The sequence below is a fragment of the Nematolebias whitei genome, chromosome 20, assembly GCF_014905685.2.
Source record: "Nematolebias whitei isolate Nwh7 chromosome 20, NemWhi1, whole genome shotgun sequence".
NCBI lineage: Eukaryota > Metazoa > Chordata > Actinopteri > Cyprinodontiformes > Rivulidae > Nematolebias > Nematolebias whitei.
In genome coordinates, this window is record NC_056517.1 from 35,510,238 (window position 1) to 35,522,837 (window position 12,600).

Here is a 12,600-nt window from a genome sequence, read left to right on the forward strand (position 1 = left end):
ATCCATCAATGGATCCATTCTTCCATCCATCCATCCATCAATGGATCCATTCGTCCATCCATCCATCCATCCATCCATCCAGCCATCCATCCATCCATCCATCCATCCATCCATCTTTCCATCCATTCAGTCATCCATCTATCCATCAATGGATCCATTCATCCATCCATCCAGTCATCCATCTATCCATCAATGGATCCATTCATCCATCCGTCCATCTATCCATCCATCCATCCATCCATCCAGTCATCCATCTATCCATCAATGGATCCATCCATCCGTTCATTATCTTCTTTTTTTTTTGGTTTGCGGGGATCACTGGTGCCCATGTCCAGCTATCACTTTGCAAGAGGCAGGGGACATCCTGGACAGATCTCCAGTCCATCACAGGGACATATAGAGACAAATGAGACAATCATTCACTCTCTCACTCACACCTAGGGACAATTTAGAGTTACCAATCAGCCTAACTTGCAAGTTTTTGGTCTGTGGGAGGAAACTGGAGTACCCGGAGAAAACCCATGCACGAAGAGAACATGCAAACTGCACCTAGAAAGGTCCCGGGCCGGGATGTGAACCGGCGATCTTCTTGCTGAGAAGCAACAGCTCTACCAACTTGAGCCACCATGCCGCCTTCCCATACATCCAAATATCAAAATTCAAACAACTCTGTGACTATTTTGAGTTAACAGTTGTCCCACGACTATTTTAGACCTGTTCAAAGCTCCAACGATAGGACTGCGTACCTGTACGACACACGAGAGGAAATTTAAAACATTTTCAGATATTTTGGAGAGCCTTCTCGTAAAAGCCATTTGCCAACTAGTTGCCAACAGTCACAGTCAGGGAAAAACTTCTTGAAGACTGCGGCAGATTTATCGGTTGCATACGCCTTAGAGAACGCGTTGTGATTCCTCAAAAAAAAAAAGGTCAAATATCTAAAAGAAGCACCATCAACCTAAGCAGGGTTAAATGAAAGATGGTTAAAGTTGCAGTATTAAAGCAACTTGCGGTATTTTGTAATTGTTTCAAAGACGCTTCATGAAGCATGTCCAAATGTGAGTTAACATGCTAATGTCTAAAGAATCAGCTCAACCATCCTGGTAAACTTTGATGGAACACCCCGGAATGCTGTGACCTTTAATTAGTGTCATACATGACCATACGTAGAGTCCGGTTTTCATGTTCCTCACCACCTCCGCTCCCTGTCAGGGAAAGGAAAAAGAAATGAATGGAAGCCTCACGGGAACCAGAGCTCAGCGGTAGCCGTGTGGCATTAAATTTTTACAGGCAGGAAGGGAAGATGTGGTTTATGGAGACCACAAATCTGAGCTTTTCCACTCAATGAAAGTCCACAGTAAATATCAGCTTTATCCCTCCTAAAGGCTTGAAGGCTTTGAAGGCCTGGAGGTGGAGGGAGAATGTGACGAAAGGAAAAGGAATTTTCATTATTTTATTCAGAGTTTAATTCATTTTGTAGGAGGTTTTTAAAACCCTAACAGCTGATTACAGGTCAGCATGTTATTGATACGCGTGCTGCTTTTTGCACTTGCGAAAGAGTTTGAAACCCTTTGATCATCGCCTGCCGCCAAAGGACAAAGCGTTCATTTGTCCGATGTGTTGGTACAGCAGCTCATGAACTCCCGGACGTGTTTTATGTAACTTTCAAATTAACAGTTGGATGGGCATCTACTGATTAGCTTTTGGAGTCAACCCATTTCAAGATGGCCGCCTGATTAACAAAATAAATTCTGGCAATTTTACAGATATTACACCCAAAGATTTGGTATTGTAGTAACTGAGAGTCATCCACAACACATATTCTGAATGCTCTGACAAGATCTCATAATATTACAAACATAATTTACAAGAGTTAACCAGAATGGTTCCAACTTTGTAAAGTTTTCTTACATTCTGGCAAGATGGGCGATACACATTCTTTCTAGGTACGATGGGTCTTTGTTTTAGAAAACAAAACATTTTGTTCTTTTATTGTGCATTTGGAAGCCATGTTGAATTGTATAAATAATTTCTCCGGATTAGACGGTAGAGATGTTGTTTCTGTTGTTCCCACGCCACTTTTCGTCATATCAAATCCTCCGGGTGTTGAAGTCTTGAGCGCACAGCGTCAGTCGCCTTCCACCTTGAGCTGCGATTTGACCCGAAGCTGAAAGTCACGCATCATAAAGCGGACGGGGTGGGGGGGCTCTGTGAAAGCGTAGGGCAGTGCTCAGTATTGTACATTAGTCAGAAGTGTTAGTATTTACACAATACATTGAATACAAACTGTAAGGTCTTGAGAAAATCCACAGAAACCAAATGAATTTTAAAAATGATCACCAAGCTCACCCAAACAGTTACAAAGTAATATAACCGATGGTTACACATGTATAAAAATGTGTGCGATGCTTGTTACACATCAGCAGCATTTGCAAACGTCGGGGTCACGAGTTTCTGTGACTTTTGTTTTGTTGGTTGGGAAAGTTTGGGAATCTTTGACTTGGAACATCCTATTTTTAAAACATTTATCGATTTGTTAAGGAGGTGGAGATTTATCAACTAACTTAAATGTACAGTTTGATTTCTCTGAGGATTGCGTAAAATCTTTGCTTAAAAGCATAGGCACGCAAAGCGGCGGGCGATATGCATTCCTTCAAGTAGGGATGTACGATATTATCGTCATGGTATCGGTATCGGCCGATATTAGCGATAAAGTTAAATATCGGACAGTCCATCACAAAAATTCACAGATATAAAAGGCTTCTGTTTTAAGTTAATTTTAATTAAGAAAACTGTCAAGTATATTTATTAATGCACTACTACAGTACTTATGCACTTGTTACTTGTGAACAGGTTGAGTTTAGATTCATGAAAATTTGCACTGTTCCAGTGTTGTCATTGTGTTCGAGACGGTAAATGTCATGAATAAATCTGACATTAAACATAATCCAAGTTGAAGTGTTACATCATTTTCAGCCTCCTTTTTAGCATCTGCATTTGGCAGCAGGTCAACCTGACAAAGACCGTGAGAATAATGTATTTTAATTCCACAGCAGAGAAAGCTGTGTAGTCTCTGGAAGTAGGTCTAGGAAAACATATCGGTATTGATTATCAGCCAAATAAGTTCTAACATATCGGCATATCGTATATTGGCCAAAAATCCAATATTGTGCATCCCTAACTTCAAGGAGTGCTTTCACTTGTGGAAGTTTCCCCTAAAGGAAAACCGTAAAGTCTGAGCCCTCTCTGTTGTGGAGGAGGCTGGAAGGTCAGTCGGTTCACGGGAAGCAGGACAAACACATTTATGTTTCTCTCCACACGCATATATACAGTAAACTTTGTATTTCCACATTTGCACTGGCCTGCCCTTCCTATTGGAAAGGAAGGAGCCATAAACTGGGGAAACACCTGACTGTCCGAGCGTGACCTTTGACCTCTGCGCACCGTCTCACCTTTAGTTTCCTTCCTCCTACAGAAATAAATGGTCTAAAAGTTTGTGTCATTGCTAACAAGGTTGCCCTGTGGTGCCTTTCTCTTCATTCCTTCAGTGCGAGACGATAAATCCAACTTTCTCTCTTTTTCGTTTGTAAAATCTGACCCGGGTCCAGCTGGAACACTCGGGTCTGGGCGGAGCCGTCGCCGTTCCTGTTAAAAATCAAATTAGACTCGATGATGAAATCCGAAGCAACTCGCTCTGCTGAATTAAAATTACAAACCTTTAATGAGTGGCTGAGTGGCTTTGGCCGTCGAAGGGATAAACATCAGGTCATTAGTGTGTGTGTGTGTGTGTGTGTGTGTGTGTGTCGGAGAAAGCATGAGTCACCCTGCAGTCTGAGATTTGTCACTCATCAGAGCCACCCAGCATCTCACCTCACCAACTCACGCCTGTTTTGTCAGCTGGAGGTGGAGGGAGACACACACACACACACACATGCACACACACGCACGCACACACACACACACACATGCACAATTTGCTGGAAACAAATCTGAAAGGCCAGTCGCACACTTGGAAGGTTACCATACCTTTATTGCACATTGCCGTAAGGTGGGCTATATTGTTTTTGTCTGTGTTAGCAAAATATTTCTTGAACCACTGGACGATTTTTAATTAATGCTCACGAAGTAATTATTGGGTGTATATTTACAACTTATTAAACTTTGAAGTCAGCCCAGTTCAAGATGGCCACCACAGCTACCAGTAACTGACCTTAGCAGACACAGAAACAGCTGAAATTCAGTCAGTTTTACAGATGAGCTAAACTTCGGTTTGGTTCTAGTCAAGAGTCGACCGACTCTTGGCCAACACATACTTCAGCACTTATGCTTTGCATAAAACTTTAGCATAAACTGTTAGACAACCTCGTCTGTCTGTTAGCAAAATATCTTATGAATCAGATTTTAATGAAACTCTCAGAAATTCTGGCAAAAATAATAAGATACCCGGCGAGCCATTGTTTCAAAAAGGAAAAATCTCCATCTTACCTGTGGTCGGGTCATGGAGGCAACAGGTCTAGGAGAGAAACCTAGAACTCCCTCTTCCCAGTGACACTCTTCTCAAGATAGTGAGTTCTGGGTCTGACCCAGGGCCTCTTCCCAGTGGGAAGAGTAGCGTCCAGGAGACATCCTGATCAGATGAACCACCTCGGCTGACTCCTTTCGATGCAGAGCAGCAGCCCCGCCCCCTGGATAACAGAGCTCCTCATCCTCTAAGGCTGAGCCCGGCCACCCTGCAAAGGAAGCTCTTTTCAGCCGCTTTTGTCCAGGATCTCGTGCTTTCAGTCCTGAACCAGAGTTCATGACCACAGGTGGAACGTAGACAGACCAGTAATTCTTGGAATTTACATCTGGTTCACAGCTGATCTTTGTTGTTTCCACTGCTTCAACATCCTATATATCGGTGATTCAGTGGCAGATTGGTGTTTCCAGCTTTAGACCTGGATATGAACCAAACCATGGACTTTATGGACCATTCCACCACATGCCTCACCTTAAGATGGCCTTTTGAACAACTGTAATTTGGGGAGAAAACTTCAATTTTGACTGGATTAATGAGCCAACAGCTCGTTTGTAGTTGTTTTAGGGTGCTGGTATGGAGTAGAGGCAGGGCAGCCAACTCAGGACCCACAAGTCCCAGGCTCGATCCCCAGCCAGTCTCTGAGCAAGACACCCAATCCCTAATTGCTCCCCGGGTGCCCACATAGCTGCCCACCGCCTCACCTGGGTGCATCCCAGGTGCGATGGACCAAATGCAGAGAACCAGCTTGGCCATTGTATGGGAACATACAATGATGACAACACACAGCACTTTACTTAAAGTTGACAGCAATCCACTTTGAACCCGACTCTGCTTAGAATAGTCGTTAGCTCGTCAATCTGGTCAAAACGAAACCATTTCTCCAAATTGAGACTCTTCAAAGAGTTTTCTACAACAAGGATTTGTTTTTCATGCCCTTTAGGCTTTACAAATTTCTGACGGCACTGAGCTGTCACTTTGTGGGAGTGAAAGTTCAAAAATCTAACTTTGACATGACCAAACAATCATACCAATGAGGTAAAAGAGGGAAAGTGGGCAAGAGAGTTGAAACTTCTAAAACCCAAACCTTTACCTGTCTGCAGTTGACCGTCTGGAACAGAGATAATTAACAACAAACTGCACGGCAAGAGCCCATAAACACAGTTGTCACCGTCTCACGCCAAGTCCTCACGCCAAGTAATATCTGCTGCTGGAAAACTCAGAGGGACACATGTTCCGATGGATTATCCAGCAGATGAATGTGAGGCACGTTTCAGTAATGAGCACGTTAATGCTTTGGTTTCCGCCCTCGCTCGCCTCCCCGCCCTGTGCATTACACGAGTCAACTTGTTTTTCTTCTGCTCTCAGACTCACGGCGTAATGTTTGTTTTCTGTCCATTTAATTGTGAACTTTTACATCATCATTTACCAAAGGAGGGTTTCGTTTTTTGTTGTTGCTGTTTAACTGTCGTCGTGCGGCGAGATGACGAAATACTTACATGGCCTGATTTCACTTTACAAGCATGACGCGCATGGAAAAACACAAGTCTGCTGTAAATAAATGAAAGCCCTAGCAATCCTTGAAGGAATGCATATCACCCGCCGCCTTTTATGCCAGAATTTTAGACTGAGCTCAACGATAAGAAATTAGAGTCATAGCTGTCACGCTCAGAGGATGTGTGGATGACGTTTGCATCACATTGTAGGCCAATATTTGTATAGTTGTTTGTTTAATAGTTATTTTTGTGTTGGTTAATGTCAATCTAATGGCAACTATCTTGAATTTAACCAAGTTCAAAAGGTAATCAGTTGCAGATGAGCAACCCTAATTCTGCAATCAAAATGAAACTGTACCATTTTGTACCATTCATCTCTGTCCTTCTGTTTCAGATTACAACAGCAGCGATCAGAAGACGGCATGCAGACGACACGAGCTGTACGTCAGCTTCAGAGAGCTGGGCTGGCAGGTAACTCCTTTAACATTTTAACAAAACGGAGACAAACAAGAACTTATTAATTGATATGAGGTGCAGAGAAACATGTACAGGTGCTGGTCATAAAATTAGAACATCATGAAAAAAGTTAATTTATTTCTGTAATTCCATTCAACAAGTGAAACTTGTATATTATATTCATTCATTACACACAGACTGATATATTTCAAATGTTTATTTATTTTAATGTTGATGATTTTAACCGACAACTAATGAAAACCCCAAATTCAGTATCTCAGAAAATTAGAATATTATTTAAGATTTAAAAAATATATATATGTTTTTGAGAAGTCTTGGCCACCTTTAAAGTATGAACATGAAAAGTATGAGCATGTACAGCATCAATACTTAGTTGGAGCTCCTTTTGTCTGGATTACTGCAGCAATGCGTCGTGGCATGGAGTCGATCAGTCTGTGGCACTGCTCAGGTGTTCTGAGAGCCCAGGTTGCTCTGATCGTGGCCTTCAGCTCTTCTGAATTGTTGGGTCTGATGTATCTCATCTTCCTCTTCACGATACCTCATAGATTTTCTATGGGGTTAAGGTCAGGAGAGTTTGCTGGCCAGTTAAGAACAGGGATACCATGGTCCTTAAACCAAGTACAGGTATCTTTGGCACTGTGTGCAGGTGCCAAGTCCTGTTGGAAAATGAAATCTGCATCTCCATAAAGTTGGTCAGCAGCAGGAAGCATGAAGTCTCTAAAACTTCCTGGTAGATGCTGCGTTGACCTTGGACTTCAGAAAACACAGTGGACCAACACCAGCAGATGACATAGCCCCAAACCATCACTGTTTGTGGAAACTTGACACTGGACCTCAAGCAACGTGGATTCTGTGCCTCTCCTCTCTTCCTCCAGACTCTGGGACTTTGATTTCCAAAATAAATGCAAAATTTACTTTCATCAGTGAACATAACTTTGGACCACTCAGCAGCAGTTCCAGGCGAGACGCTTCTGACGCTGTCTCTTGTTCAAGAGTGGCTTGACACAAGGAATGCAACAGCTGAAACCCATGTCTTGCATACGTCTGTGCGTGGTGGTTCTTGAAGCACTGACTCCAGCTGCAGTCCACTCTTTGTGAATCTCCCCCACATTTTGGAATGTGTTTTGTTTCACCATCCTCTCCACAGTGCAGTTATCCCTATTGCTTGTAAACTTATTTCTACCACATCTTTTCCTTCCCTTCGCCTCTCTATGAATGTGCTTGGACACAGAGCTCTGTGAACAGCCAGACTCTTTAGCAATGACCTTTTGTGTCTTGCCCTCCTTGTGCAAGGTGTCAATGGTCGTGTTTTGGACAACTGTCAAGACAGTAGTCTTCCCAATGGTTGTGTATCCTATAGAACTAGACTGAGACCATTTAAAGGCCTTTGCAGGTGTTTTGAGTTAATTAGCTGATTAGAGTGCAGCACCAGGTGTCTTCAATATTGAACCTTTCACAATATTCTAATTTTCTGAGATACTGAATTTGGGGTTTTCGTTAGTTGTCGGTTATAATCATCAACATTAAAAGAAATATTTGAAATATATCGGTCTGTGTGAATACAATATACAAGTTTCACTTTTTTAATGGAATTACTGAAATAAATCAACTTTTAATGATATTGTAAATTTATGACCAGCACCTGTACCTACTCACATAAACACCACAGACCTTTGTCATTGAGTGATAAAGGGTCTGATATAACAGGAGAGGCTGTTCCACACACCTGATCAGGACACTCTGCAACCAGAACATGCAGAGTTCAGTTCATCTTTTAAACAAGCTGTTAACACAGCACTGACATCTAGAGGGAAAGTACCAACAATCACTCACCCATACAGCATCACAATAACAATATTTACACTTCAACCATGTTTTAGCCTAGAATTTCTCCTCATTTATTCTTTTAATAAGCTTAAACTCAAGAAGGGAGAAGAATAATAGAGTTTATTGGCATTGAAGAACATATGGTGGATAAAAACATATCAAATTGTGGTATAACTGCTGATTTGTTGGCTGAGAGAAATATTACTGCACTGAGAGATGTAGTCAACAGCAGCATCATCCTCGGGAACATGGTTCACTCGTGGAATGATAAACGTGAACAAGCACCAAACTATCTGGGTTTTCTTCCTAATCAAACTGGTTTTCGTGTTCGTGTCTAAGGATTGGATCATTGCTCCTGAAGGCTACGCAGCCAACTACTGCGATGGAGAGTGTTCCTTCCCATTGAACGCCCACATGAACGCCACCAACCACGCCATCGTGCAGACGCTGGTAAGATCGCAAGCCCACCTTTCATGTACACGTTCGTTTTAAACATTTTCGTTCCATCCTCCATGTGGATGTTAGAATAAAACATCTGTGGGTATAATTTTCTCAGCAATGGATGTATTGAACCATCACCCCTCAAACCAAACCCTTCAACCTTTAAGTTAGGTGTGTTTGGCTTATCTCAGTTTCATTCATTCAACCTTTATTTAGACAGGTTAATCCCAATGAGCCTCGAGGACTCATTTACAAGAGAGACCTGATTTCAACAAAGAATGATGACAAAAATGGACAACAGCGACAACAATAGACAATTATAAAAAGTCATACAGATTTTTTTTTTAACAAGTTAAAATAAGATTTATAAGAAATCGACAAACTCAATGAGGATAAAATTGGAGGAAGAACTGCTGGGACCGACTTCCTGTTTGAAAAAAGCATCACTTTGGTTTTAATCGGCATTTAAGACAAGTTTGAGGTGGAACAAATCAGACTGGATGATGTCAAATGCAGATTTCAAAAGCTGGAAAGCCTTAACAGTTTTAGCTCGACAATAAACAACTGTGTCATCAGCATAGAAATGTATGGATGCGTCAAGGATGCTTTGACCTACATAACCTATGTAGATTGTAAAGAGGGTGGGTCCTAAGACTGAGCCTTGTGGTACACCATTGTTGACTGTTAAATAACTGAAGCAAGTACCATTATGTTGAACACATTGTCTCCAATCTGAGAGATAGTTAGAGAACCAACCAATGGTGTGATCTGAGAAACCAATTTCTGAGAGCTTATGACACAAGATGTTATGATCCAGTGTCAAAAGCTTTAGACAGGTCTAAGAAAAGTGCGGCACAATAATCAATAGTGTCCAATGCTTCAACAACGTCATTAAGAACCTTCAGTGAAGCAGTCGTCGTGCTGTGTTGTTTCTGAAACCAGATTGATGGAGAGGTAAGATGTTAAATGAGTCCAGGTAATTTTTGATTTGAGAGTTTATCAGTTTTTCTAGAACCTTGGCTAAAATGCAGAGTTTAGAGATTGGTCGACAGTTGTTCAGTGAGGTGGGGTCACCTCACTTTCCCCTGAATCAACGCAATGGCCAAAATAGTTTGAAGTCGAGGCACGAGGCTGGTGCATGTCAGTCCAAGGAATGAAGATGTGAAGATTGTTCATATTAAGATTTAGAAATCAAAGGTCTTTAGGTTCGTTCAGATTGTTGGACACGTCCTCAGTAATGAACCTGAAGTTCACTGGGTGTTGCCATTAGATGCCCTCATCCAAGCAAGGGCTTACGATGATCAGGTCTCGGTTACTGTCCCATTGGATTTGTTGATCAGAACAAAGCAGCAAGTTTTGAGTTTCGGTTGGATTTGGCATTTAAGTAGATTGGTCACTATGTTTTTATGTCCGATACGTAATCCTATTTGAAATTTTAGCTTAAAAACCAGCAGTATGTTCTTTTTTTATAAGGCTTATAATGGTGATACTTGTTGGTATACGTTATGAAATGTTGGGGACCACTTATCTATCCTAAATCGGGCAAAATAAACTTTTAATCACCTTAAAGAGTCAAATAGGATGGGACATGGTGGATTCATTTTTAAACCGGATTACTGAAGGTGCATGGCTGCAACACTTGTAAAATATGTACTGTATGCTGTAAAGTGCATGGTGTGCAGTTTAAAAGCAGACCAGAAGGAGACGATGCTAAATGAAGTGTTTCCCCTGATTCCAGGTGCACCTGATGAACCCTGAGAACGTACCGAAGCCGTGCTGCGCTCCGACCAAACTCCACGCCATTTCAGTGCTCTACTTCGACGACAACTCCAACGTCATCCTGAAGAAATACAAGAACATGGTGGTTCGCGCCTGTGGCTGCCACTGATCTTCAACGGGACCGGTTGAAGACATCTTCAGTCTGAATGTTCTCAATCGTCGTGGAGCTCAGAGAAATGCACCTACTAACACGTTTTTCATTAACTGGACTGGAGCCATACCTCCACTGGAAAGCAATCAACTGTTTTTGTGGGGAGCGAATTTAAGTTTGCATATTTCTTCAAACCAGTAGGTTAAACTGAACTGTCATGGGACCAGTCAGACGCTTCATCCCATCTTGAAAACCCCACAGAGCAAAGATGTCCAAACCATTTCTGATGAACTCTGAAACAAACTGATTCAAAACGAGTAAGAACATGTTCGATGGGATTATCCAAGTCCAGTTTTTATTTTTGGGTTTAAATACTAACAGGAACATGTCACATTGGAGTCGGTGCCTTCACATTTCCTTCCAGAGCCATGTTTGCTTTCTCAAAATATAGTATGAACTGAACCGACGTGACCACAGGCTATTTCAGCAGCGGACTGCTCCAAATAATGCGCTCCGAGTCAATATTTGTGAGGCTCGGGCTGAGCTGCAATACGTTTTTTCCTCCAAAGTGCTGGAAGAAAACGGACCGATCCCTCCTACAAGCCACAAGACGGCCATTTCTGTGTCGAAGCACTTGCTAACCCTTCCACCCGACGACCCGTCAAGTTTGTGGCTAGTCTAAAACTGAAATTAGCGCTTTGAGAGAAATGATGTTGAGGTTTGTGTCCGGTGTCTTCCCATCCGAGGCCTGAATGGAGCCTTTCAGAGACTTTCAGTGGAAAAACGTTATATCCGTAACAATCAACGTGCCTAACCCATCTTAAATTACAATATATACCTCTGCTAAGCTGCTGTTTACATTTGTGATCATGTTAAAAGTGTTTCTGTAAATACTTATTTATTGCACCTCTTAGTGAAAAAAAAGAGAAAAATATCACATTAACACAAAAAACAAACAGAAAACCTATTTTTGCAAAAATTTATTATGAAAGCTCATGTTACAACTTTCCATTCTTTTTTTTTTTGTACAAAACCTTTGGGTAGTGCACAACCCATATAACAAAAACTGCCACTGAACTTTCTTGGACCATGTGCTTTCCATAAAAAGTTTTACTGGAAAAACAAAACAAAAACCTGCTGTGTGTGCCTGTGTGTACCCGTGTTAGACAGTAAACTGTGTCCTGCATCACGCGGCGCACGCTTTTTTCACAGAACCGGGTCAAAGAGCGTTTACACTGGACCGGATGAGGCCTGACAGGTGGCTGCAGTTTACCAACCATGCACTAAAAAAAGAAAGTAACGCATGATGAGTTCGGCTCTGAATGCTAAATCTCATTTGAACTCTTGTTTAAAAAGGTGCCAAACCTGTGAAATTCAGTCATTTTACAGCTCAGAGTGAATTCGTTACAGGCGGTGCCTCACTTTATGACCAGATCTGTTCTGTCAGGTGCTTAGAGATGTTTCTGCCATCACAGTAAAATCATGACTGCATGGTAGATAATGAGCCAAAGCCATTCAATCTAAAGGTTGTGTATTTGTGCTGTACTATATTCCTAAATAATGCAATGCTCACAAAGTGCTGGCTGGTGGCAACTCACTGGACGGGGACGTCTCTAAAAAGTCTCAAAACATCCGTGCACTCCAGTAGATTCGATCGTAAACAGGGGAAAAGGGCTAAACTACAGCTTGCTGGTCTCACTCCGTTCAGCAAAGCCTACTTTAAGTCTGCGACAGTCGCAGCTCATTGGGAAACCAACTTCAGGGGAGTGGGGGTCCATACGATTGCCAGTTTTAAGTTTTTCTACAAACAGTTCGTGATGCTTCGCAGATCAATATGTGACGTATTGCGCAGCTGTAATGAGCAGGCACAGTATCAACATCGCAGCAAACTGAATATACGCTCCGCGTTGATCGGTGAGTTTGGCTGATCACACGCAGCTGCTTTAGCTAGTTGTTAAAACGATCACACGCAG

General features: G+C 42.0%; 1 protein-coding gene across 2 annotated transcripts in view; it reads left to right on the plus strand.

Moving 5' to 3' along the window:
* bmp6 (bone morphogenetic protein 6) overlaps positions 1 to 10,645 on the plus strand; it is a 72,002-nt gene extending 61,357 nt beyond the window's left edge. Inside the window, exons 5-7 of one of the 2 annotated variants that reach the window (XM_037694079.1) lie at positions 6,407 to 6,483; positions 8,656 to 8,766; positions 10,496 to 10,645. In XM_037694079.1, the coding sequence (XP_037550007.1) occupies positions 6,407 to 6,483; positions 8,656 to 8,766; positions 10,496 to 10,645 (338 nt within the window). The remainder of the gene's footprint in view (positions 1 to 6,406; positions 6,484 to 8,655; positions 8,767 to 10,495) is intronic. The other variant, XM_037694080.1, reaches the window with a different exon arrangement.
* The last annotated feature ends 1,955 nt before the right edge of the window (positions 10,646 to 12,600 follow it).